Source organism: Aotus nancymaae, unplaced genomic scaffold (assembly GCF_030222135.1).
Source record: "Aotus nancymaae isolate 86718 unplaced genomic scaffold, 86718_ANA_hifiasm-v0.15.2.pri h1tg000053l, whole genome shotgun sequence".
NCBI lineage: Eukaryota > Metazoa > Chordata > Mammalia > Primates > Aotidae > Aotus > Aotus nancymaae.
In genome coordinates, this window is record NW_026988467.1 from 18,434,992 (window position 1) to 18,462,045 (window position 27,054).

Consider the following 27,054-nt stretch of genomic DNA (forward strand, 5'->3'; position numbering starts at 1 on the left):
GCCAAGATTGCACCACTGCACTTCCACCAGGGCAACAAAGCAAGACATTGTTTTCAAAAAAAAAAAAAAAAAAAAAATTAAACACATTCTGAAATACTGGTATACATAATATTTAAATGTTTTTATAAATTCAGAAAGGTTTGTTTTTTAAATTTTATCATTTCTGGGTGCTGTTTACCTCTGAAGAGTAAGCAGAAGTTGGGCTAGAGGCAAACACAGGTAATCTTCAAAAACACTGTTTCAATTCTTAATTTCGTAGAGAATATTCACTTTAGTATGCTTTTTAACTTACCCATAAAATGTATTCTATTACATGTATCTTATATTATGCCAACATCCATAATGTCATGAGGAAACAATTCTGCCCTTTGCTGCACTCTATTCTTTGGATGTGGAAAGACAAAAGGAGCCTCACAAATCAACTGTGTGTGTAACAGGGCCCAAGAGCTTGACAGGCCAGGATGATGGAGACCAGAAAAGTGATTTTAATGATGGCACCAAAGACAAATAAGAACAAGGATAACAGCACTGGACTCCTCCCTAACTGCTGGGACAGAATCTTACCTGATTTCTCAAAAGAATAACAGCACCAGGATGACCTAATCAGAGATCTGTGGCTAGCAATGAAAAGTGCGGTGGCATCATCAATGGTCTTCATGAAGCAATAAGCAGGAAGTACCGACAGGACAGTTCTATGAAAGCCAGTTCAGCATGCAAACATGAAGCAGGGGCATATCCAGCCCTACACCAGCAAATGTTCTGCAACCATGAAGATCAAGCAGAGCTATGGTGGATGTATATAATGTCACAGCTGCTGGACTGTAGAAATGCTTCTTTATGCCCTTAAATGCTAAGTGCTTTTGTACTACCCTATGAAACTGGACAAATACCTCTAGATAGAAGGGCCACAACTGAGGGGCTGACGTTAACACATTATATTCTGAGAAGGGACAAGGACATTGAGATGATGCCAACAACTAATGAAGCATTTATTAAAAAGGTACCATGTGTCAACTACTGTTTTAGATGCTGATAATATAAAAGTGAGTAATTCCACCCTGGAGGGGTTCCCAGGAGTGAGGTCAAATCGAAGTTGTGAGGATGGCAGCAGAAGGTATGTGCAGGATCTAGGGAGCACTGGGGGACAGTCTGTTCCATGAAAGGGGCCAAGATAGGTTTCACAGAAGAGGCACTATGAAAGATGACAGGAGAAGATGGAACAGGCCAACCAAGGCAGGGAGACCTACGGTAAAATAATCCATAAACTCTAAGTGCTAGGAGAATGCCTGAGTATAAAGAACATGATAGAGTCTGCGTAACAAGCAGGTGTGGCATTCCTGGTCTATGGAGTGTAACAGGAACCATGAAAACCTTGCCGCTATCAGGGAGGGGCTCTCCTCTGCTTGCAATGGTGGGTGGGGCTGAAATAAGAAAATACAGAAGCAATCACCTCAGCTGCCAGCCATTTCACTTCTGTGCCAAAATGTTCTACTTTCTCAGGCAGGCACCACCACCCACCCACTAAAGATCTATCTTTGGGAAAATGAAATAATACAATTAAACACTGCACATCTTTTGAGAAAGGAGATGAACAAATTGTACTTCATTAATTTCATGGGATCAAAGGTGGATGAATTAGTAATTAAACACAGCAAGCTTTGAAAGGTTTCAAGCAATTATATATGGTAGATATGTCTAGAAACAAACACTTAAAGATTTGCAAAGGCTGTTATCCTATTAACTTAGAAATGCAGTATCCCCAGAGGAAAGGCTCCATCAAACACTAAAACATGAATTACACGCCTTAAGAAAATCACCCACCACCACCGCTGAGGATCACGTACATGCCCACCACAAACTCCAATGCTATCCAGGCTACCAGGCAAATAGGCTCATACCTAGTTGAAGCTTTACAAGCAACCATCACTATGTAGCAAGGGGAAGTGACATTTCACTGCCCCTTCTTTCACTCTGGTCTGCAGTGGTTGCTGAAGCAAGAGTGGGAAATGAGAGAGCCATTTAAGAAGAGCACATCTGGGAGCTGTGTGAATGTGAACGGCTGCTGTCTTCTAGCAGCTCATTCATGCAGGTAACATGCTCTCATGTAGAAGGGTTATTTCTGCTGACTTTTGGTTTATTCTTTAAAATTGTAGTCCATAATAAAAGCAGCACAGACTTTAAAAAATGTTTTTATGCACAGGGGTTCTTTTTGTAATTTAAAGGTTTTTAATGTTCGAGGTTTCCCAATGACAGGCAGAAAGCTGGTGATAGAAACAGGGTTTCTTAGATGTAAAAGGTACAATAACAGAGTAAAGATATTATGCCAACATGCTTATTTTCAGAGCCATGGGTTCAACCAAGGGAAATACTGTTGTCAGGACAATCTGGAACACATAACACCCTCAAAGGAAGTCTGTACTTTTGCCTCAATTACAATGATAAATATCAGCAACAAGAAAAATGTGTAACCAGTAAACTATGCCACATAAAAGTAGCAAAGAAGGAAATCTGGTCAACTTTTTGGATATCTATCAGTGACTGAAACAGATTAGGGGCCAGATTTTTTCATGGACATCTTGAATTTATCAGTTCCTTCTGCCTAGGATTTGAGATTTACCACTGGAATGCTCATTTATAGTACTTCAATACTGATACCAAGAATTAACAATATCATGAAACCATTTCATAATGCCTGCATTACAGCCACCGAACTGATCTGTAAAGCTAATGCATGCTTTGGGGGCAGGGGTCGGGATGGACAGGGCATCATCTAAAATGAATCTTTGTAACAATTTTGAAAACATCACTGCACAAAGAAAGGTAAAGATAACTTTAAAACTCTATCAAATAGACTTGTCTGTCACCAAAAATACTGTGACAGCCTAGTGAATAAGCAATCACTAATCACTAATAATAAACTGCCTTTTATCTCCCATTAGATTTCACAGCACTTCCTGGTAACAGGCTCCAATACCTATTAAGTGGTCAAAGCACAATAAAGTGAAAGAACAGCTATCCTGGCACAACCTCAACATGTGACAAATTAAATGGTTCCTAATGTTTCTCATTATTGGAAAGCCACGCAGAACCGGCCCACATTTCCAGAACCAAAATTCACTTTCATCTTCACAAAACCATTTTTGGCTATTTTGAAAACTTTTAAGTCTTTTGGAAAAAAACACATACACATACATATATAAATATAGGTGGAAAGCAGGAATTCATGAAGGCCCTCTTAAGTCCAGAGCAAGCTTGAACAAATGTTTTCCTCACCTGAATTTTCAATTCTTTTAACGTCTGGTTAGCAGAAACGAGAAGTGCCTTCTCACCACGAACTTTTCTATGTCGCATACTTCGGCGAATAACTTGCTTTTGATAGGCTATATAATTTTGATGGGATATCTTTTGTCGCTTTGTTCCACCATTGCTCTATAATGAATATTGAAAAGGAAGAAAGCACTGAAATTATCCAGTGTGATCCTTGCTCATTTAGTGTTTTAGGCAAACAAAAGCTGTTTACTTACTGGTTCCTTAAACATGTGAAATTCAATGTGAACAATGAGTAGAGACTAGTGAGACTTTCTTAGTAGGTTCACATATAAAAGAAAAGAATGAGTAATACACACCTCTAATTGCATGTAAGCAGTTTAAATGTTTGTTACAAGAGACATTTAAGGTTTGGCAAGGGGGCTCAGACCTATAATCCCAAGAGTTCAAGACCAGCCTGGGCAACATATTAAGACCCATCTTGACCAAAAATTAGCCAGGCGTGGTGGCATGAGCCTGTAGTCCCAGCTACTTGGAGGCTGAGGCAGGAGATCACTTGAGCCCAATAGTCCCAGGCTGCAGTGAGCTACAATCGCACCACTGTACTCCACTCTAGTGACAGAGTGAGACTCTGTCTCTTTTATAAAAAAGAAAAAGGAGAGAGATGACATTTAAAATCAAAATGATTAAATCTGACCTTAAATCAGAAAAACATAATAAACTAAAAAACTTCAGGATTACAAAATTTGGTTCATAAACAACCTGAACTGTAAATACATTCTTCTCTTTTTGAGAATGACATGGAAACTAAGTATAAACTGCTGTGAATTTAAAAATATAGAACCTTAATTAAAAAAATTAAACTTAACTAAAAACAAGACTGTATCACTTGTCCTAATGGCAAAATACACAGTCTCACTCATAAAATATTCTTGCAAAAATGTTAAACCTGGATGTAATCAAACATTTACACTTACCTTTCAATTTACAGAAATTGAAATACAGGGGATATATAAATAAAATAAGTAACATAAGGAAGCAATCAGCCAAATACAGAACATGTGACAATCTAAAAGAAATCAAATTGGTCCAAGTTCAATGTCAAGAAGGGAAAGAGCTGGGTGCGATGGCTCACACCTGTAATCCCAGCACTTTGGGAGGTCAAGGTGGGCAGATAGATCACCTGAGGTCAGGAGTGACCAACATGGAGAAACTTCATCTCTATTAAAAATACAAAATTAGCTGGGTATGGTGGCAAATGCCTGTAATCTCAGCTACTTGGGAGGCAGAGGCAGGAGAACTGCTTGAACCCAGGAGGCAGAGGTTGCAATGAGTTGAGATTGTGCCATTACACTTGAGCCTGGGCAACAAGAGCAAAACTCTGTCTTAAAAAAAAAAAAAAAAAAGAAGAGAAAGAAAGGGGGTGGAGAGGCATAGTAACTGTTCCAAATTCTAAGTCTAAAGTGATAGAAACAACACATATCCTGATTATATACTGGTCTGAGGGGGAAAAAATGTTCAAGACATATCTGAGGATGGGTATCATAAGACATTAGGGAGTTTTCATTAGTTTTCTTATTTATGAGCACATTATTAGTATTATGTAGGACACTGTCTTTATTTTTAGAGGGGAAATGTCATGATGGCCATGACTACCTAACGGTGCTGTAAAAAGGATGCACACGGGTGTGCATGATACATTCAGTACTAGTCAAAAAAACAAACAAAAAAACCACAGATGACGACCAAATGTCCTTCTACAGTACTCCTATAAATCCCTCATCCAGAGGTTATAACAGTCGAGAGTCTGCTTTTTTTTTACCAAATGTGGTGGTGGTGGCCGGGGGGTTGGGTGGGAGGTGCCAGGGAGATTCTTCTGCTAACCAGGCTAGGGAATAAAAGAAGCAGGAATTTTAAGGAAATTTTTTCCTCTGGTTTAATTAGAATCTGGATGAGGTAACCTCAAGGCCCTGGCTCTGGTTTCCACAGCTGTCACTGAGTGTCAGCTGTGCATAAGCAGAGTGGTTTAGCAGTCATTATGGACACAGATGCCACATATTCATTACTCACGGGCTCCACAGTTTACAAAGCAGAAGGTGATCAGGACCTAAACACAGAAGAGCATTTGTTCAGGGTGCTGACCACTGGTGAGACACTGCCCGAGGCTAGTTAAGCTCTAGCCCTGAATCTACAGAGGCAACTGGGTGATTCTAAGATTCACAAGAAAAAGTTAAGTGCACGTGTGGGTTAGAAAAATAAAACGAAAGTTGATGAAACATTTTTCTCAATCTCGACTGCTGAAAGAAAATGTCAAATTGAACCAAAATTCTACAATCAGGAATATAAGGAAAAATATCTACATCAACATATAATTTTATTTTAGAAATACAAAACACAATCAAAAAACAAAACCCTGAGCATCAAACAAGATAGATTTTTTAATAACTCTGATTTTAAATGGGTCTAAAGGCTTTTCCTGGAATTATTTCTTTCTTAATCTGGAGAATTTAAATCCAACTTAACTGACAAAAAAACCAGCCCACTGGTTTTAGAAGGCTTTCAATTACCTAAGTGATACCCAATACTGAGTATATTATTAACCTAAATTTTTAGATGAAGTCAGAGGAACTGGGTTGATCTAGCTTAGAGAAAAGAGGAAAGGGGATTTGTTTATCTCCACTATGGACAAGCAGAAATGCATCATTTTTTATTACAGGGATTTAAAGCAGCAATTACAGAAGCTACCTATGTACTGAGATATCTATGTGATGAGGAGGGTGACATTTTGAAAATGCTGAACATTTTTCAGGACTATCTATTCTTTTCCAAAGAGGAAGGTTACATTTGAAATTTTTTTTTTGTGAGCCAAAAATTTTTTGTGAGAACAAAATGTGAAACATTCTAGAGTATTACAACATCCAAACAAGGAGAAGGAAGACCGAAGAAAACTATAAAGAATAAAAAATAATTACAGTATAAAAAGCAACATTCCCCAACATTCTCTATCATATTTATAAATGTGAAATCTGTTGTCATCCACAACTGAGCAGAGTGATTCCACATCCACTTTGAAAAAATTGCTGTGGTCATGACCACAATGAATAAAAGTAGACATTCAAAATAAGTTCGCTTTCTAAAATCTAAGTCACTTGAAAACGTAGACGGTTTTTCTAAACAACTCTTAGGGTAAAAACCAAAGCTTGAAATAACAGAAACTAAAGACAGTAAGAATATCATGTCAAGTTTAACAAACTAATTTACAAAGTTAACCAGAGAACAGAGAATTAGTGACAACAGGCAATAAATGATTTGATTCCCAACTGATTATTAATCCACGGTACTAATGATAATAACTAAAACATATGGTACTGCCAGCCAAACAGACAAAAGAGAACGGAGTCCTGAATCAGGATGGATATGTACACCCATACACCCACATGCATGTGCTTGCACGTGCACACACATACACATACACACACACACACACTCTCTCTCTCTTACTTTTCTTTTTTTTTTTTAAGATGGAGTCTCACTCTGTCGCCCAGGCTGGAGTGCAGTGGCATAATCTTGGCCCACTTCAACCTCTGCCTCCTGGGTTCAAGCAATTCTCCTGCCTCAGCCTCCTGAGTACCTAGGATTACCAGCCTGCACCACCGTGCTTGGCTAATTTTTATATTTTTAGCAGAGACAGGGTTTCACTATGTTGGCCAGGTTGGCGTCGAACACCTGACCTCAAGTGATCCGCCCACCTTCGCCTCCTAAAGTGCTGTTATTACAGGAGTGAGCCACTGTGCCCGGCCACACACACTTTTAATATTATTGACTAAAAAGCAAACAATCTAGTTTGTACAAACGTTGCTTGAAAGATGGCTTCTATAGACCACAGAGATGGGGACATGAAAACAGAGTTGACAACAGGGTAAAGAAGAGCAGCAAAGTCACGTCTGCAAACTCTTGTCAAGACATGTTAGTACTGAGTTGACTAATACGTCTCGACAAGAGTTTATACATGTGATTTTGCTGCCCTTCTTTTTCCTGTTCCTTACGCCAAGGAACACAAGACATATATATGCACACTGAGTTTAATAAGGGTATCACTTATTATAGAAAAATACCACCTTTAAACTGAAAACCTGCATTCTCATAAAGTGTACAGATTTGGTTAGCACTGAAGCAAAGGTCCCTCCAGTGTTGAATGACTGAAATACAGATTGGGAAGGACAAGTGTGGCTAAGCATTGTCACAAACTGCATGATTTTGCTTCTTCATAGGTGTTTTGAGGTTATTTTATGAGCTCCAATAAGCCATGGAAAACAAATGCTGATATCCCTTTACACCAGTTGGGAAACCACAAGAAACATTTACTTTGGGACACCAAGACTCAAATCAAGAGGGCTTTTCAGACTCTCTTAATCCATGTTAAAAATGAAGTAACAGTATCAGCGTGCAGATAGGCCAACAAGCCCAGATATCGCTGCTCTGTCACAGATGTAGCAGATGGCTATAACACTTTTATTCTTTCAGGGAGAACACTATCCATAATTTCACTACAGTATTTTAGAGACAGAATTTACAGTATTTTAAAGACAGAAAACAAACATCTCATCTGTTAAAAATAAAACTAACTACAGTAGAAAATCCATGAGTTTAAAGTACAAAATATCCTTCAACATGGGGGTCTGACGTTTTGAGAAGTTGAAACTTATCTCCACCTACATTAACCATATTCCCACATGATTTCCTGTTCTCAAAAGACAATTTTTGAGACACTGGCTAACATCTGTAATCCCAGTACTTTGGGAGGCCGAGGCAGGCAGATCACAAGGTCAGGAGTTTGAGACCAGCCTGGGCAACATGGTGAAACCCTGTCTCTACTAAAGATACAACAACTTAGCCAGGCATGGTGGCGTGTGCCTATGATGTCAGCTACTTGGAGGCCGAGGCAGGAGAATCGCTTGAACCCAGGAGGCAGAGGCTGCAGTGAGCCGAGATCGCACCACTGCATTCTAGCCTGGACAACAGGGCGAGACTCTGTCTAAAATAAAATAAAATAAAATAAAATAAAAAGACAATCTTCTAAATTTTCACCATGAATACACAGAATATATTTAAGCCAACCAAATAAGAAAATCCTAACAGAAAACAGTCCAAACATTTTTTTTTTAATTTATTTTATCTGAGACAGGGTCTCTCACTCTGTTGCCCAGGCTGGAGTACAGTGGCACAATCACAGCTCACTGCAGCCTGGAACTCCCAGGCCCAAGTGATCCTCCTGCCTCAGCCTCTGGAGTAGCTGGGACTACAGGCACATGCCACCATGCCCAGCTAGCTTTTTATTTCCTGTAGAGATGGGATCTTGCTATATTGCTCAGATTGGCCTCAAATTCCTGGCCTCAAGTGATCTCCCAGCCTTGGCTTCCTGAAGGGCTGCAATTTCAAGGGTGAGCCACCACATCTAGCCCAGAAAACAGTTCATCTTAGAAGAATCTAAAGTGTGCTACAATGAAAAATGAAAAACTAATGCATCAGCTGATCTGATCATTTGATTAACATCTTAGAGACTTTACATACTCCATTATTAAGGTTATTGTTTGTAATGAGAATATCTGAGTTAAAGTTTTTCATAAAGATTCTGATTGAGCAACAAACCAAGATATGTGTTTTGTTGTTTGTTTGTTTTGAGACACAGTCTTGCTTTGTTACCCAGGCTGGAGTGTGATGGCACAACCTCGGGTCACTGCAACCTCTGCCTCCTGGGTTCAAGCAATTCTCCTGCCTCAGCCTCCCAAGCAGCTGGGATTACAGGCATGTGCCACCACACCTGGCTAATTTTTTTGTGTTTTTATTAGAGACGGGTTTTACCATGTTGGCCAGCCTGGTCTCAAACTCCTGACCTCAGGCAATCCACCCACCTCAGCCTCCCAAACTGCTGGGATTACAGGTATGAGCCACCGCGTCCAGCCTTGATATGTGTCTTGTTTTAGTCTTCTTTTTCAGCTAAAAATTTAATCGTTTCATTGTATTTTAGCCTTTTTTAACTTAATAGCAAGAACTATATTCATTCTGGAATCATGTGGTCCATGGCTTTTCATGAGAAATCAGGACAGCTGTAGCATGCCACCAAAACTAAGGTAAGAGAAAGGAAAGACAAGGATGGGAGCTAAGAATGAATATCCCATATAGGGTACAGAGAAATGCCCAGGGGCTTCGAGTAGCTGCTCTATGAGAACAGCAGAAAGTAAAACAATGAAAAGCAGTTTCAACTCGTACTTGATTAAAGTCTGGATCTTTTTCTCCATCTGGTTTAGCTTCTTCCTTGTCCTCCTCTGTTTCAGAACTACTCACGTTCAGCTCTGGAGCTGAATCCTTCATCACCTGAATGTGCCAGGACAACAAAGAGAAGTAGGTCAGACCGTAGGAAGGCATGCTATGGAGGATGTAGGTGCTGGGACAGGCAACCTTTATCAAGGGGAGGAACACTTTTAACATGGTAGGACTGTAGACTGGAGAGTGGATGAAGAATTAAGCCTTCTTGGTTTTCTATGCTCTTTTTTAACATGTTAGTTTTTTACCCTATTTCTTATTCTTGTACTATTTCAAGTGCTCACCATACATTTAAGAGGTCTCTGCAGAACAGTTATTATCAAGCTTGTACAATGATGCTACTTCACAGAAGTTCGAAGGCGCCTGACACCTTCCCGAGCATACTGATTGCCAAGCCTTTTCAAGTTTTCAAACTATTCAGGTGGCAGGAGTCATATGCTCTTTAAGAATTGAGAAAATGAAAGACAGAAGAAGTGCTCCCTTGCAGAACACTATGAAATACTGCTAGTAAACTGAACAATGAAACTATAGCTAAATTGGATAGTATTTTATACTAGAGAACAAAAGATTTAAAAAAATTCTAGAGGGAGAAACAGAGACATTTATACTCATTAACTTCATTTTCTCAGCCAATTAGGAAATGAAGGTCTTAGTTTATTTAACTTGTAAAGCAGAACCTCTGCCTCCAGAGCATAATTTCTAAGTTACTCTTCTAAACAATGTGTTTGAAAACCAAAATCAAATTAAATGTATTCCATTTTGTCTTTAATCCCAAAACCATGGAATTAAATTATTAAACTATCTAGAGATCTGGGTCAGGATCTACCCAAGAGCCATCCCTAATATAATAAAAATGCTTGGAAATCCAATCCAAGCAAGTATTAACACCTCTACTTCCCAAACACATCCAGTCGATTTCACCTATCCTTGCAGGTCTGTGAAAGAGGCTCTAACTGGCCTCTCTTATTCCTGTTATGCCCTCACAGTAATTCCAAACACTATAGCCAGGGTGATTTCTTTTAAACTATAAATCAGATCATATCATGGCCTTGCTTGAAACTCTCCAGGGGCTTATAGCTACACTGGGAATAAAACCAAATCCTTGGTATGATGTATAAAACCTAATAGAGTATGGGTCACTCATTCCATATCATGATATCTTCTTGGAATAAACTTTATTCTAGACCAGCAATAGCCACACTAGGGTAACCATTAGCCACATGCAGCTATTTAACTTCAAATCAACTACAACTGAATTCTTCAGTCACACTAGCTACGTCAAATGCTCCACAGCCACACATAGCCAGTGACTACTGCAGTGTGCAGCACAGATACAGAACCTAGAATCTGTTGATTGCCACGGAAAGCTCTATTGGACAACACTGTTCCAGGTACAATGGTTTTCAGTCTGCTGCATAAGCACAATAGGCTTATCCTTTTGACCTTTGCATTTTTGCCTGGAATACACTTCCCAGGCTGCATCCCTGACAGTTAAGGCTTAGGTAAAAACAACTACTTCTCCAAGACTCCTCTCCTGTCCCACTATCTAACACTAACTTCCACTTTACCCTGCTAAACTTCCTTCAAAACAATCATTTCTGTGTGAAATTATATGAATTTATAGTTTATTCCTGATCTTCCTCACTAGGTACCTATAATTTTGAGAGCCGGTATTATACCTGCCTTCTTTATCATTGTTACCCTCAGCACTGGGACCATTTCTGGCACACAGCTGACATTCAATAAATACCTATGTATCAATTAATAACAGACTAAATTCTCATATGATCACGTAACTGTTCATTTTCAATTGTCCAATTTCAATTCTGATGCCAAACCATTCTGAAGGAAGAAAAATGCAGTCCTAGGCAGACCCTTAGTGCAAATACAAGAGCAAATCAAGTCAGAGCATGCTTGATCATTACTAGTCATTACCACAAGAGGGATCAGTACCTTTTTATTATCCACAACTTTATGGACATAGATGGTGGCTTGAGTGTACTCGCGCAGGTCCCTCTGCTGCTGGCACAGTAAGCCTTCTCTGCATTCTGGACAGAGTTCTTTGGAAAAAACAAAAAGGGAAAACAGAAGTGGCTGAGGAATCATTATTAAAGAATCAAAGATTGAAGAACATGTATATTCTAATCTTGTGGCTAACAAAAAAAAAAGAAGAAAAAAACATATATCAAAGTTACTAGTGTATATTCATTAAACTCTTAGTAACATTTTCTTTTTTTGAGACAAGGTCTTGGTGTGTCACCCAGGCTGGGGTGCAGTGGTGTAATCATAGCTCACTGTAGCCTCAAACTTCTGGGCTCAAGCTGTCCTACTGACTCAGCCTCCCAGCAAGTAGCTCAGACTACAGATGTGTGCTACATTTTTATTATTTTGTAGAGATGGGGTCTTGCTCAGGCTGGTCTCAAACTCCTGGCCTTAAGCAATCCTTCCACTTCAGTCTCTCAAAGTATTAGGATTATAGGTATGAGCAAGTGTGGTGGCCCAAACTATTAATAATATTTTCGATTAATTATTATATTCTATTACATGCAAATGATAAGGAAATCAATTTACTGTTCATAAATAAACATACAAATAATGAGATGATAATAATGAGAGTTTCCACCTAGGGAGTTTGGACCACCACATGATCTTTAACTTTAAAGCAGACAACAATGACATACCCTTTCTTCTTAAAATAGCAGCTCTTAACTATAGAAACCAAAAGCAGTAGGAAAACTTACTAGGCTCAGAAATATACTGTGTTTCTGAAGGATTTACATCTCCCACTTCAATTCTTGTGATTTTAATTACATGATCCACAACAAAGAGCTTTTGTATCATTTGCCACTCACTGGGCCATATGAGAGCTATACTGTGCAAAAAAACACAACATGCCTTAAGACACATGGAAATTAAGAGAATTAACATAATCCATTACTCTGCTAAACCATAACCATCAACACTAATATTTAATCAAAAGGAATTAGAGAGAAAAGATACATATCATGAAGAAAGAATAGTTTTTCATACAAAGGAATGTTACCACAGCAGCGAAACTAAATGAACTGGAATTACATGAATCAACATGGTTAGATCTCAAAAACATAATTGAGTAAAATAAGTTAGTTGCAGAAGCATAAATACAGTATGATGCCATTTATATAAAAAGTTTTAAATATGCAAGACATTATGTGCTTTTTTTTTTTTTTTTTAAGGAATACTTTCCGAGACAGATAAATTTTAAATTCAGGACAGTGGTTATTGCAAGAGAAAGAGAGAGAAGCAGCCACAGAATGATAAGCACTGAGGGGTCTTGGATCATATCTGAACCATTTAACTTTTCAACTGGTAACACACATTTATTTATTGGTATAGATATTTTCCTGAAAGTCTGATTTTTGCAACAATAACAATGACAGGAAGAAAGGGAGGGAGGAAAGAGAAGAAAGACAGAGAGTGAGAGAGCAACAGGAAAGGAGGGAAGCAGAGAGGGAGACAAAGAGGTAGGGAGAAAACGTGGAAGAACAGATAAACTCTGAACTCCCTTAAATGATGTTAAAGTACTAAAATATGAATAATAAAACTCTAGCTGAACCCCAAGGGCATTTTTATTTATGTCTTTCAATTTCCTTTTCCTGACTTTCTGACAATGTTGGAGGCATTCTACATTCTCTTATATAATTATTTTTGGCAACATCAAGGGAGAAATTCACAGACAAACACCTCTAAAAGTACTTAAGGCATGGAATAAGATTTTGGTTCTAAGACCCTAGGATTCCAGATGACCAGTGCAGTGCCTTTGCTCTGCCACCCTGCTATCCTCCTCCTTTAATTGTCTGATGCCTGGCAGCTGCAGGAAAAAACCTACAACCAAGACCATGTTGATTCTGTGATTCTGGAAAAGAGGTCACAGTGCTGGTCACCAGCGGGGGGGTAGTGGGGGAAGAAAGGGTGGCTGTGTTGTCTCCAAGAGGGACAAGGAATGAGCAAAAAGACAAATGGCCTCAGGCAGTCTCTTGTCTTTCCTGGAGAAGTAGTCTTTTTCTTTTAAAAGGGGAAAAAAAAACCCTACAATTCAGCAAAGTACTAAATTCTTAAAATAGACTATGTCAGATGAGAAATTTCCTAAACATACTTTATTAATCATCAAAAAGTTTAGAAAGAAAAAAAATCACATGAAGAGAAGGAACTCACAGTTTAGAATCTTCTTTGGTCATGGAAGCAAATGTAAACATGAGGCCCCCATGGGGACACAAAAGAGCACTGTTCCCAACAGATGACACAGGGCTGCATCTTGCAGGCTTTCTACTCAAATGAGACAAGGAGGAGAAATATACCTAATTACTGCATGATGAAAGAGAAGATTTTAAATAATTATTTCAAAATCAGAGATATATTTAAGAAAATATTAGTAATTACATGTGTTGCTTAGGACTATTCATTTAACTTAATAGAAAAGAAAGCTTTCAGTGTGTGCTGGTGAAAGTAACCACAAAGGGTACCACAAACAGAATCCATGAAATCTTAAAAAATACCAGAGTCAACCAAACAATAACAGCAATAAAGGAAATAAAACATGTTTTGTTTCTACCTAACAAATTTCCGCCACTCTTCTACAAAGAACTGAGACACGATATAGAGGACATCCGTATCCTAGAACACAAAAATCACAAAACAGTATCTGTCAATTCACTGCCTTCTTAACACAAATTCTTTATACTTTGGTTATCCTTATTCAAGTTTTATAAATAAAATGAAAACACAGTCCTCTACCAAAAAATAGCAGGCTGGAGTAAATCCCCTGGTTAGATAACTAAACAAATGAGAATATGAGAAGTTCTGGGTTGTTCTGAAATAGCTCACTGGGAACTTGGCAAGGGCCTTAAAAAGAAAAGATGCATCCTTTCCTTTGTGGGAATCATTATACCTCTGGCCAGTTACTGAGACACGGTCTGTTTTTATCCTGGAACAAATTTGGGAGAGAAGTCTTTTGCTCGTTTGCAATCATCTTATGTAAGGCTTCATTTTCTTCCCCTTCTCTTTCTAAAATCTGAAAGAGAATGAAGCAATCAACTGTCTCCCGCTGACAGCACATGACTTGCCTCCTCCCTACACCCCCGGCAGAAGCTGAATTCCCCAGGGAAGTCAACCCAGGGAGCTGTCAAGCCATTTTCCCAGATGTCAGTAGCGTTCAGTACCTTGCACTGTGAACAGCATTCTTTGTAACTTGGAAACTCAGGAGCCTTTGGAAAGTACTGCTGCAGTTTGCTCCAAGCCTCTTTAGAAACAAGCCTTCTTTCATTTTCAGATATGCATAACTCACCTGAATTAAAAATATACATATATTTAAGAAAAAACAGCTGGAAAAAAGTCATTATCTATTTCCTATTTCTTAAACTTAATGAAAATCCATAGGTGTTCATTTCTTGCTTTGCTAAAAGTGTTGTATTTCCTCGCTCTCTGTTTTCAAAAATTTGTAAATTTCCAATTTCATTTTAATTCTAAAGGAGGTAGCTATTAACCTCAATTTTATGTCCTGAATCTAGGTCTGTGGTCGAAAAAAATCACGAGATAAAAAGAAACGTACAAAGCTAAAATCGTGCATTTTCTATCTTTCTCCCTGCGAGGGAGGAAGTAGCCAAAAATGGGATTCCAGGAGTCCTGGGACCTCTGTGTCAAGGCAGGAGCTGCTTAACGAAATTATACCTATCCCACACTCAAAGGTTATCATTTGCTACAGACTTTATTGTCTCCCATTTGACTAATCTTGAAATTATAGTGCATTAAAATATTTTAAAGCTGTGCCCAGCCATCACAGGACCATTGTTACCAATTCAAATAGAAGATAAAGCAATCTAATGTTCAATCTGAAAACCATCTCCAGTCAAACACCAACTTGTTTGCTATTTGCAATTTGTTTTGAAGATCCCCTTCAATCTTCAAAAATCCCAGAAGACAACAAAAATACTACTAGTCACTGCCACTCTTCCAGGGCCTTTCTCCTCTGGCGCCACTTGTGGTTATATTTACTACTGTTATAGCTGTTCCTAAGTGATAAATTAGTGAACTTCACTTATCTACCCATATCAGTCATTATCCAGAAAACTATCTTTAAATTTCTCAAGTTATATGTTTGTTTCTGTGCCCATTAGCAAAGTACCTACAGATTGTTAAGAGTAATAAGCCAGGGGCTTTCTAAATATGTACTACACTTTACATAATAAATGATTTTAGAAAAATGAAAATAACCAGGGAGAGTACAACTAGCAAGTAATAAAGCTGGGATACAAAACCAGGTCTACAGGCCAGGCACAGTGGCTTGCTCCTATAATCCCAGCACTTTGGGAGGCCAAGGCAGGTGGATCACATGTTAGGACTGTGAGACCAGCCTAGCCAACATGATGAAACCCTGTCTCTACTAAAAATACCAAAATTAGTCAGGTATGGTGGTGCTTGTCTGTAGTCCCAGCTACTAGGGACGCTGAGGCAGGAGGATCGCTTCAGCCTGGGATGCAGAGGTTGCAGTGAGCCAAGATAAGCACCACTGCACTCCAGCCCGGGGGCCACAGAGAGACTTCATCTCAAAAAACAAAAACAAAAACAAAACAGGTCTGAGGCTGGGCACGGCGGTGGCTCACGCCTGTAATCCCAGCACTTTGGGAGGTTGAGGCGAGCAGATCACGAGGTCAGGAGTTCGAGACCAGCCTGGCTAACATGGTGAAACTGTCTTTACCAAAGACACAAAAATTAGCTGAGCATGGAGGAAGGTGCCTGTAATCCCACTACTCAGGAGGCTGAGGCAGGAGGATTGCTTGAACCTGGGAAGTAGAGGTTGCAGTGAGCCGAGATCCTGCCATCGTACTCCAGCCTGGGTGACAAGAGCATGACTCCATCTCAGGAAAAAACAAAACAAAACAAAACAAAACAACAACAACAACAACAAAAAACTCAGGTCTATAGCTCATTTAAACCCCATAAGATATTTTTTAAAATTTATTTTAATTTATTAGAAAATAGAGTCTCATTGTGTTGCCCAGGCTGGAGTGCAGTGGCATGATGCCAGCCAGCCTCAACCTCCTGGACTCAAGCAATCCTCCTGCCTTAGCCTCCTGAGTAGCTGGGATAACAGGCTCGTATCAGCTACCATGCCCAGCTAATATTTTATTTTTATTTTGTAGAGAGGGAGTCTCTGGAACTTCTGGTTTTATGCAATCCTCCTACCTTAGCCTCCAAAAATACTGGAATTATAAGCATGACCCAATGTTCCATTGTCCCAATAATTTGTAAAACTTCAAAATGCAACTGAACTTCTACCCCTCACATCTTCTGGAGCTTTGAATAATCCCCAAAGGATTATTTTGCGTTAATAAACTTGTTACCAGAGAAATGAGGTCACAATGTAAACATGTATTTTCTTTCTGGGTAGACTGTTAATTTAAATTTCCCATGAGTCTATGAAAACCTATTCTAACATGCCCATCCTCAGACACAACTAGGGAATTTATTTTTTAAAAATGAAAGAAAAAGGTTAATTGGATTATCAAACCTTAGTTTATTAAGGCCTTATGGTGAAATATAATGTAACCATAAAAAAGATTAAGGTAGATTTCCATGACCTGATTTTGAAAGAAGTCTATGGCAATTATAATATTTAAATGATTGCCTTTTTATGCTTTAAAAAAAAAAAGATTGTTTGTGTGTGGTGTAACCCCATGTGGCTTTGAGGGAACAGTAATGCAAATGCACACACATACTTTACTATGCAATGAACAGAGGAGACCCAGACATTGTGGCTGCAAGGTTCATTTTCAAGTGGGGGAACTTTCAGGTAGTGACTGGCTTTTATGTGGGATAAGTGTTTCTCATATGATTAGGAAAGAACAACCCAAATTCATTTCTGAAATCAGAATAATATTAAATAGTCATTTTACTATAGTCTAGTTGGTAATAAATACAGTCCTTCATTTTACTTCTTAGCTGAGTTTCTAAATTTAATTTCCCATCATTCTAAAAATTATTACCATAGTAGTTAATATATCATTATTATTTGCTAATATTAATGTAATTAATGATAATGAAATAAATATACTTGAATATTGTCTAGGACCTCAAAATAGTTATAAATTTGGGTTGTTCTTTTCACTGTGACATATAAACTTAGAAATTAAACTTGTATCCTGCAATGAATAATGTTATTTCTTAAATTTTAAGAGGAAGCCAATCAACTATATCCATTCTATGAGCAATAACTCCCAAAACAAGATCAAACTAGTCAAGAGAGATTAAATTCACTAAATCCAAAGACTCGTCTCGTATAAAGAGAAATCTAGTTAACAATGAATTCAGAATCTGGATAAATGACCCTCAACCCCTCACCCTAAATCTAGCTCAAACTGTATAAGAATTTGGGTCTCAGGACATCTCAAGAAGTACTTTTAAAATAACAAAACAAAACACAGCCCATCATGTAAGCAAACTAGGTGTAATAAACAAGATATACAAGGTATTACTTAAAGGAATACAAAGTATTTATAAGTATAAAATACAAAGTATTTTGTTACAAAGTAACAAAAGTATCACTTAAAGGAATACAAAGTAAAATGGATAAGAAAGCTTGATATATATACTATCTACATTATATATACATTATAAAGCTTGGTATCTGCAACAAATACTGAACTCTACGATAGTAAATCTTCCAATGGAATATAATCCAATAATTAATTCACACAAACTCTGTGATATATCAAATACATACAAGACGTTAGAAACATCATTAAATCATATCACATTAAACATCATTAAATCACAATAAAGAATTTTTTAAAAAAACTTTTATTTTTAGAGACAGGATCTCACTCACTGTCACCCAGGCTAGAGTGCTGCAGTGGTGTGATCATAGCTCACTGTAATCACAGTCTCCTGGGCTCAAGCAATGCTCCTGTCTCAGCTTCTTGAGCATCTAGGAATACAGGCACATTCCACTTTGCCTAGCTAATTTTTATTTTATTTTTTAAATAGAGATGGGGTCTCACTATGTTGCTCAGGCTGCTCTCAATGCCTCAACCTCTTAAAGTGCTGAGATTACAGATGTGAACCACCACACCAAAGGAGTCATTAACAACAAAAAAAGACATATAGCTGTAATGATGAAGAAAAGAGAGGGAACAACAGGGATAAAAATTATAAAGGTTTCAAAGAAGGTGAATGCGACACAATTTTAAAAAACTAACTCTAAGTTGGCAAAAGTCAAGAAGTAGCCAGATTTACTACACTGCAAAACTGTCTCCACAGACCCAAGAATTGGGGGCTCACGAAGTAAAGGTAGTGATTTATTAAAAATGAGAGAAGGGATGGAAAGTCTATTTAAGAGGTATGTAGTCAGATGTTCAGTCCCCTTCTCTGCCCTTGAGATCACTGTCTCCTCTAGCCACAAAGGACTACATGCTTATTCTTGGACAACAAAACCTAAGGCCCCTGCACAGGGGACACAAAACACAGAGATGAATAAGGTGACAAGCTGAGACAGGGATAATTAAACCTTTCCACTACTGAATGCATGAACTCTTAAGTCCTCTTCTCTCCACATCTTCAGAAGAGTGATAGCAGGTCTGAATTTTCCAGGCAGGTGAAAGAAAGATGCTTATGGAAAAACCTTAGTAGCCCAATAGCAGACACTGCCACTGGAATTTCCCAGTGAAACAGGCTGGCCAGGGCAGCAAACTAGTGAAGCTGTCACCAAGCCCCTCCAAGACACACTTGGCTTCCACAGAGTGCCTAGCATAATAAATGAACTCATACAACACTGGGGACAAAGATCTTACAAGTCTACCAGAAACTGAAGTGGAGAAAAATTACCTACAAACAATGGCTTTGGACTTCTGAATGGTATGCCCAGAGCAGTACTACAAAAGTCTCTCAAATGTTCACAGAAAAATTATTTCCAACAGACAATTAAAAACCTAGGCAATACTATCCATTCAGTGTGGTGATCCAAGACAGGTGACTCTTGCCTTTCTATGCCTCAGTTTACTTACTCACCAGTACAATGGATGTGATAATATACTGATAACACAGGGTTGTTACAAGATTAAGTGAGTTGGCCAGGCACCATGGCTCATGCCTGTAATCCCAGCACTTTGGGAGGCTGAGGCAAGCAGATCACCTGAGGTCAAGAGTTCGAGACCAGTTTGGACAACATATCTACTAAACTGTCTCTACTAAAAACACAACGATGTCTACTAAAAATACAAAAATTAACCAGGAGTGGTGGTGCACGACTGTAGTCCCAGCTATTGGGAGGCTAAAGCAGGAGAATCACTTGAACCCAGGGGGTGGAGGTTGGAGTGAGCTGAGATATCGCACCACTGCACTCCAGCTGGGCGACAGAGTGAGACTCCATCTCAAAAAAAAAAGATTAAGTAAGTTAATATTTATAAACGCGGAAAACTAAAGGCAAATGGTAAACATTCCGTAATTGTCCACTATAATCCTACTCCTACCAACATCAGCACACCTCTAGAAAGAGGTTTTAACAGAAACTTAGTAAGTAAAGTGAATTTCTAAGTAAGGCAAGTTACCAGAAAAATTTCATACTGGACACATGGTACACTGACAGATAATGTAACACAAAAACAAAGGTAGAAAACTATCCTTTAAAATACTAGAGAACAAAGTATGGCATCAAAGCACTAGAGTTACAGATCAAGTCAACGGCCTACAAAAATAGCCCTTGGATACAATTTATTTCCTTCTTTCTTTTCCTTTCTTTCCTTCTTTCTCTTTCTCTACCTTTGTCTTTCTCCCTCTTTCTTTCCCTCCCTCCCTCTTTCCCTTCCTTCCCTCCCTCCCTTTCCTTCGTTCCTTCCCTTCTCTCTCTCTTCCTTTCTTTTCTCTCTCTCTTGCTCTTTCTCCCTTTTTTTTAAAATTTTGAGACAAGGTCTTGCTCTGTCACACAGGCTGAAGCACAGTGGCATGCAAATATGGCTCACTGCAGCCTCAACCTCCTGAGCTCAGGTAACCTTGTCAATGCAGTCTCTCATGTAGCTGGGACCACAGGTGCACAGCATCACCACCCCAGACTAATTTCTTGATATTTTTGTAGAGATGGGGTCTTGCCATGATGGCCAGGCTAGTCTCAAATTCCTGGACTCAAGTGACCCTCCCACCTTGGCTTCCCAAAGTGCTGGGATTAAAGGTGTGAGCCACCGCACCCGGCCTGTTATGTACAATTTCTGATAGGGTGGAGAGTACAGCATGTGTCCTTAAATGACATTCAGCTTTGCCAGCTTTGTAGTCAAAACTGTCAGTACTGAAATAATGTGGTAAGAGGTGGGCAGGAAGAGTAAAGGTTAGTGAGCTGAGGAGCATGAGGACAATCTAAGTTCCAGCACTGTTTCAACCAGTGGGTAGCACCAAGCATGAAACAGTATTTTGCCACAGATGCTTCGACTGTCAATGTGGAGGCACTGATCCTATGCCCACATCTATGCTGTGAAGGTTAGCAAAGGTGATATGTGAGCATCACTAAAAACGACACCTCCTTTTAGCTATTCACCCAAACTTCCTTCCCCTGTTCATTTCCTCATGCTATTCAGCACTCACGAGGTCAGCTCACCTTCTCCTGCTGTGCACCTGTAGTGTAAAAGATCAACCGGTAGACAGATAGGGTGATACGACAGAAAGAACAGAGGAACTGGGGATTCACAGAGACCAAGACCCAAAGGTACACCCCATCATGGCCCCTCCCTAGTTGTGTGGCCTATAAATGGGAATGCCACTTACCTAGCAAGCTACAGTGCAGTGAGATAATCCAGAACGCAAGGACCACTCTAGTGACAATCATCACTAGTGTCATCAAGGGCACTTCATATAAAAGTGCTACTGTGGACTAGGCACAGTGGTTTACGCCTGTAATCCCAGCACTTTGGGAGGTCAAGGCAGGCAGATCACGAGGTCAGGAGTTCAGGACCAGCCTAACCAACATGGTGAAACCCAGTCTCTACTAAAAAATACAAAAAATTAGCTGGCTGTGGTGATGCATGCCTGTAATCCCAGGTACTCAGGAGGCTGAGGCAGGAGAATCACTTGAACCCAGGAGGCAGAGGTTACAGTGAGACGAGATCACACCATTGCACTCCAGCCTGGGCAACAAGAGTGAAACTCCAGCTCAAAAAAAAAAAAAAGGGTGCTTGTGTACATCAGGGATAAGAATGAGACATCATCCACTAGCTCATACTGAACCGATGAAAGAAGAACTAAAATTAGAAATTTATTAGGATCAACAGGAATCCTAAATATTAGCAGTAAATTAGCACATAACAAGAAATGCATGAACATAGGTTAACAAAATGAACCACTGACAAGCCAACTTTTCTGTATCATATTTATTATCCTATTGATTTTATTTTAAAGAGATGCATACCACACTCTTGTCCAGGCTAGAATGCAGTGGGGTGATTATAGCTCACTCTAGCCTCAAATTTGTGGCTCAAGTGATCCTCTCACATGACCCTCCTGAGAAATTGGGACTGCAGGCACATACCACCAAGCCCACTTAATATTTTTTAGAGACAGGGTCTTGCTATGTTGCCCAGACCGGTCTCAAAATCATGGGCTCAACCAACCCTTCTACCTAAGCCTTCCTAGTAGCTGGGATTATAGGTGCAAGCTATGGCACTCAGTGCTCAGATTTTTTGAAGGTGGGAAGGGGAACTTATTACGTAGACAGCTTTGAGAAACAGACATCTGCTTGACTTTCAGAGTGCTATTAGAATAGAAAATTGTGTCTAATCTATGAATCCCTTGCACGATCATCTTGTAAAAGCTACTTATTAAAAGCATTCACCAAGAATAAGCAAAAAAACACATGACTACATAGGATTAAATAAGGATTCAGAATTAAGCATTTGTTAAGACTATCTAGCACATAGTACTCAGCAGCTGGTCAACACACAAACATGAAACGAAACCAGGCGGAGCCCCAGTGGCTCACGCCTATAATCCCACCACTTTGGGAGACAAAGGTAGGAGGCAATTTAAAAATTAGCTGGGTGTGATAGCACATGCCTATGGTTCCAGATACTCAGGAGCCCAAGGCAGGAGGATCAGCTGAGCCCAGGAGGTTGAGGCTGCACTAAGGACAGTGACAGAGCGAGACCTTGTTGCACAGATAAATAATAATAATAATAATAAAATAAATAAATAACCACAGATAGCGCTAAGAAGATGAAGAAGAAACATACAAACACTATTTTCAAAGTGTTTAACTTGGACAATGACAGTCATGGGAAACAACTGAAATTCAATAAGTCAAATTCAAAAGTATTTCAATGGGACAAGTGACAAGTCATTCTTTGGAGTCAATCATCTCCAAAGATTTCCGCTAAAAATGGGGAAATTCTATTTAAAAAAAACTTTTTTCCCAGGTAAGATGTGAGAGACATTGGCATGAAAGCCAGACAGTAGAAGCTGAAAGTAAAAAAGGGTAATAAAACAGAACTCATTTATGCTTCTAGCTTACCATGTGGACACAGAATGTCTTCATTAAAATTTAATTCTTCCTCTTCTTCTTTTCTTTCTTCCTTTGATTCATCTAATCAAAAGAAATACAAATGATATCTGCTGCGGTTATTGTACTTAAACTTGAAAGTAGCAGATATACTACGCTGCACAATTTGGAACAAAGAAAACTTTAAAAATCTGAAAATTAGACCCAAGTGATTCCTACACAGTTCTGCTAAAAAGTGTTATATTTCTTTCCCTTAAAAGGAAACAGGAACATCTCAATGACAGTTAACTTTTAAAGATTTAGGTTATGCAAGAAAATGTGCCTTTTTAAATTCAAAAAATGGAATTCTTCTATTAATTCTAGTTAAGGTATTGAGAATATTGTGTCATAAACCAAGTTAATCATCTACATGTCATAGCATGGCATGGCATTTTCACCTACCCACACTTTTAGGGGGTGAACACAAAGCTTTAAAGGCAAATGAAATAAGGACTTAACTTTTAACATCAAACATAGTCGTCCCCGCTGATCAGTGGGGGACATATGTTCCAAGACCCCAATGGATGCCTGAAACCTCATATACTACCAAACTCAATAAACATCCATTGGCACATTTCTGTTCATGTCTTCCACCCACAAATTTAATGCCTTTTCCATCTTAACTAAAGTTATCACACTGTGGCCATAACTTGCAGCTTCAAGTGTGACAACAAAACTACCATGAATTTTTTTTCCTTCTTAACAATTTCACAGACAGATTTGTTCCTGTAGATCTTAGCAATCTCAGCATACAATTTTTTTTTCTTTCCTTATTTAAGTTAAGAACTTATTTCCACCTTTCCACTTAAAGGAAGCACTTTGGGGCTTCTTTCTGACATACCTGAATTGCCAACATTACCACTCTTCCACTTTGAGATCATTAAGTAAAATAAGTGTGACTTGAACACAGGCACTCCTACAGTCAATCTGATGACCAAGAGGACTGCCAGGTGACCAGTGGGTAGCATGTATAGCATGGAAAAGCTGGACACAGGGAAAATTCACGTCACAGGCAGGATGAAGCAGGACAGCATGAGATACAATATCACCATGCTACTCAGAACAGTGTGCAATTTAAAACCTATGAATTGTTTTCTGGAAGTTTCCATGTAATATTTTCAGACTGCAGTTCACTGCAGGTTAACTGAAACCATGAAAAGTAAGAATCTGCATAAGGGAGACTGTCACATTTTGCTTTTCCTGTTAACATTTCTCTTCCAATATCTGCTTTTCCTACTTTTCTACACTGTGTCACTATCAATATGTAGTTGTATATACTGGGAACCAGATAAAATGAAGAAACCTTAAGTATCAGGAGATTAAAATCATTTTCCAAGGCTTTTCCAGGTTAAATATTTCACACATTTTTTACTACAATTAATGCATACAAAGAATATTTGCTAGTCATTTAAAAACTGAAGCAGTGGCCAAGGACAGTGGCTCACGCTTATAATCCCAGCACTTTGAGAAGACAAGGCAGGCGTATCACCTGAGCCCAGGAGTTTGAGGACAGCCTGAGCAACATGGTGAAATCCAATCTCTACAAAAACTACAAAAATTATCTGGGCATGGTGGCACATGCCTGGGGTCTCAGCTACTCAGGAGGCTGAGGTGAGAGGACTGCTTGAGCCTATGAGGCGGAGGCTGCATGGAGTTGCAATTATGCCACTGCACTCCAGGTGGGGTGACAGAGAGAGATCCTGTCTCAAAACAAAAACAGAAACCAAAAACAAACAAACCACCACCACCAACAGTAAAAAAGCCCATGAAAGTCAAATTTAAAAATGGGCAAAGGAAGAACGTGACTGGATAATTCTGTTTCCTCTTTTTCTTTGTCACACGTACAAATCACTTCTCAAACCTAAGAAGATGGTCAACCTCAATAATATTTCGAAAAACGTTAAGCCATTGCACTCCAACCTTGGCAACAAGAGCAAAACTTCATCTCAAAAAAAACAAAAAAGAAAAAACAAAAAAACCTGATGTGACCGATATATTCTTTATGTTGACAAAAGCATGCAAAAATGAACCCCGTAATATGTATATACTGAAAAAAATTTACCAGTATAGGTCAGTATGTGGCAATTATAAATATTTATAATTCTCTGATCCAGCAATTTCTAGGAATTTATTTCTCAGAAATAATCTGGAAATTCTGTAATGATGTTAAGTATAGTACACAAAAGGGCCCTCATTACATCTGTATGTATATACTAATTGTAAAAAAAATTAAAATAGAATCAGACAAACATAATGGATCCACAAAATAAAATGCAGTCAATAAAAAAATTTAAAAAAAAAGGCTGTATGTTTTGACAGGGAGAGATGTAGAACTGTGCCCATATGAGCTCCATTATAAAAAGCCACTATTTACAGTGATTATATCTGGTGGGAAGGCTTTGAAGTCCTACTCTGTCACATTTGTGCTGCCTGAAGCTTCTGAAGTTTTTTAACGGGGAAAGGAGAATAGAGGCATATTAATTACTATGAAAGAAATATGAAAAATATTTTTAAGATAGGCCAACATGAAGGCACTTTCTATTATGGCATCCACTTTTACTAAAAATGAAGGGACACTGATAGATAAAGAGGCTTTAAAAAGCAATAAATAAATACCACTAAAGTCACACGATACCACTAAAATTATAGTATGGTTTTTCAAATGACAGGACAATAAAACTCAAATTGATGTTAAGTTTATGAATTATATAGCACAATAAAATGTTTCAATCAAAAGGAAAAACTCAGCTGGGCACAGTGGCTCACACCTGAAATCCCAACACTTTGGGAGGCCAAGGCAAGTGGATCATGAGGTTGGGAGTTCAAGACCAGCCTGGCCAGTATAGTGAAACCCCGTTTCTACTAAAATACAAAAATTAGCTAGGCGTGGTGGCACATGCCTACAATCCCAGCTACTTGGAAGGCTGAGGCAGGAAAATCACTTGAACTGGGGTGGAGGGGTTGTGGGGGCAGAGGTTGCAGTGAGCCAAGATCAGGCCACTGCACTCCAGCCTGGGCAACAGAGTGAGACTCCATCTCAAGAAACAAAAAAAGAGTAAAAACTTTTCAAGTTTGAAAATGTTAACAATCATAACTCAAGGAGTTTAAAACTAATACTGGGTTGGTTTCCTCAAAAAGTAAGGCAATGATATGGGAAGATCAATACCAAATAAAATATAAGATGATAGAAATGGGCCAAGTGCAGTGGCTCACACCTATAATCCCAGCACTTTGGGAGGCCAAGGTGGGAGGATCGCTTGAGCACAGGAGTTGTAGACCAGCCTGAGTAACATAGTGAGGCCTCATCTCTAGAATTTAAAAGAAATAAAAACTGGCTAGGTGGGGTGGCTCACGCCTGTAATCTCAACACTTTGGGAGGCCAAGGCAGGCAGATCACTTGAGGTCAGGAGTTCAAGACCAGCCTGGTCAACACAGTGAAACTCCATCTCTACTAAAAAGATAAAAAATTAGTCAGACATGGTGGTGGGTATCTGTACCTATAATCCCCAGCTACTCAGGAGTCTGAGGCAGGAGAATTGCTTGAACCTGGGAGGTGGAAGTTGCAGTGATCCTAGATCACACCACTCCACTCCAGCTTGGGCAACAGACTGAGATTCCATCTCAAAAAAAAAAGGCTGGGCATAGTGGCTCTCACCTATAAATCCCAGCACTTTGGGAGGTCAAGGCGGGTGGATTACTGGAGGTCAGGAGTTCAAGACCAGCCTGGCCAACATGGTGAAACCCCATCTCTACTAAAAATACAAAACTAGCTGGGCATGGTGGTGTGTGTGCCTGTAATCCCAGTTACTCAGGAGGCTGAGGCAGGAGAATTGCTTGAACCTGGGAGGTGGAGAGTGCAGTGAGCAGAGATTGCACCATTGCACTCTAGCCTGGACAAAAAGAGCCAAACTCCA

The 27,054-nt window shown here is 39.1% G+C and overlaps 1 protein-coding gene across 2 annotated transcripts in view; it reads right to left on the reverse strand.

Moving 5' to 3' along the window:
- USP48 (ubiquitin specific peptidase 48) overlaps positions 1-27,054 on the reverse strand; it is a 104,135-nt gene that overhangs the window by 13,055 nt on the left and 64,026 nt on the right. For both annotated transcript variants that reach the window (XM_021668286.2, XM_012439955.3), the window contains exons 15-23: positions 23,114-23,185; positions 14,790-14,914; positions 14,519-14,641; positions 14,183-14,244; positions 13,786-13,896; positions 12,333-12,463; positions 11,545-11,651; positions 9,538-9,642; positions 3,274-3,429 (exon numbers count right to left, since the gene is read on the reverse strand). In XM_021668286.2, coding sequence (XP_021523961.1) covers positions 3,274-3,429; positions 9,538-9,642; positions 11,545-11,651; positions 12,333-12,463; positions 13,786-13,896; positions 14,183-14,244; positions 14,519-14,641; positions 14,790-14,914; positions 23,114-23,185 — 992 coding nt within the window. The remainder of the gene's footprint in view (positions 1-3,273; positions 3,430-9,537; positions 9,643-11,544; positions 11,652-12,332; positions 12,464-13,785; positions 13,897-14,182; positions 14,245-14,518; positions 14,642-14,789; positions 14,915-23,113; positions 23,186-27,054) is intronic.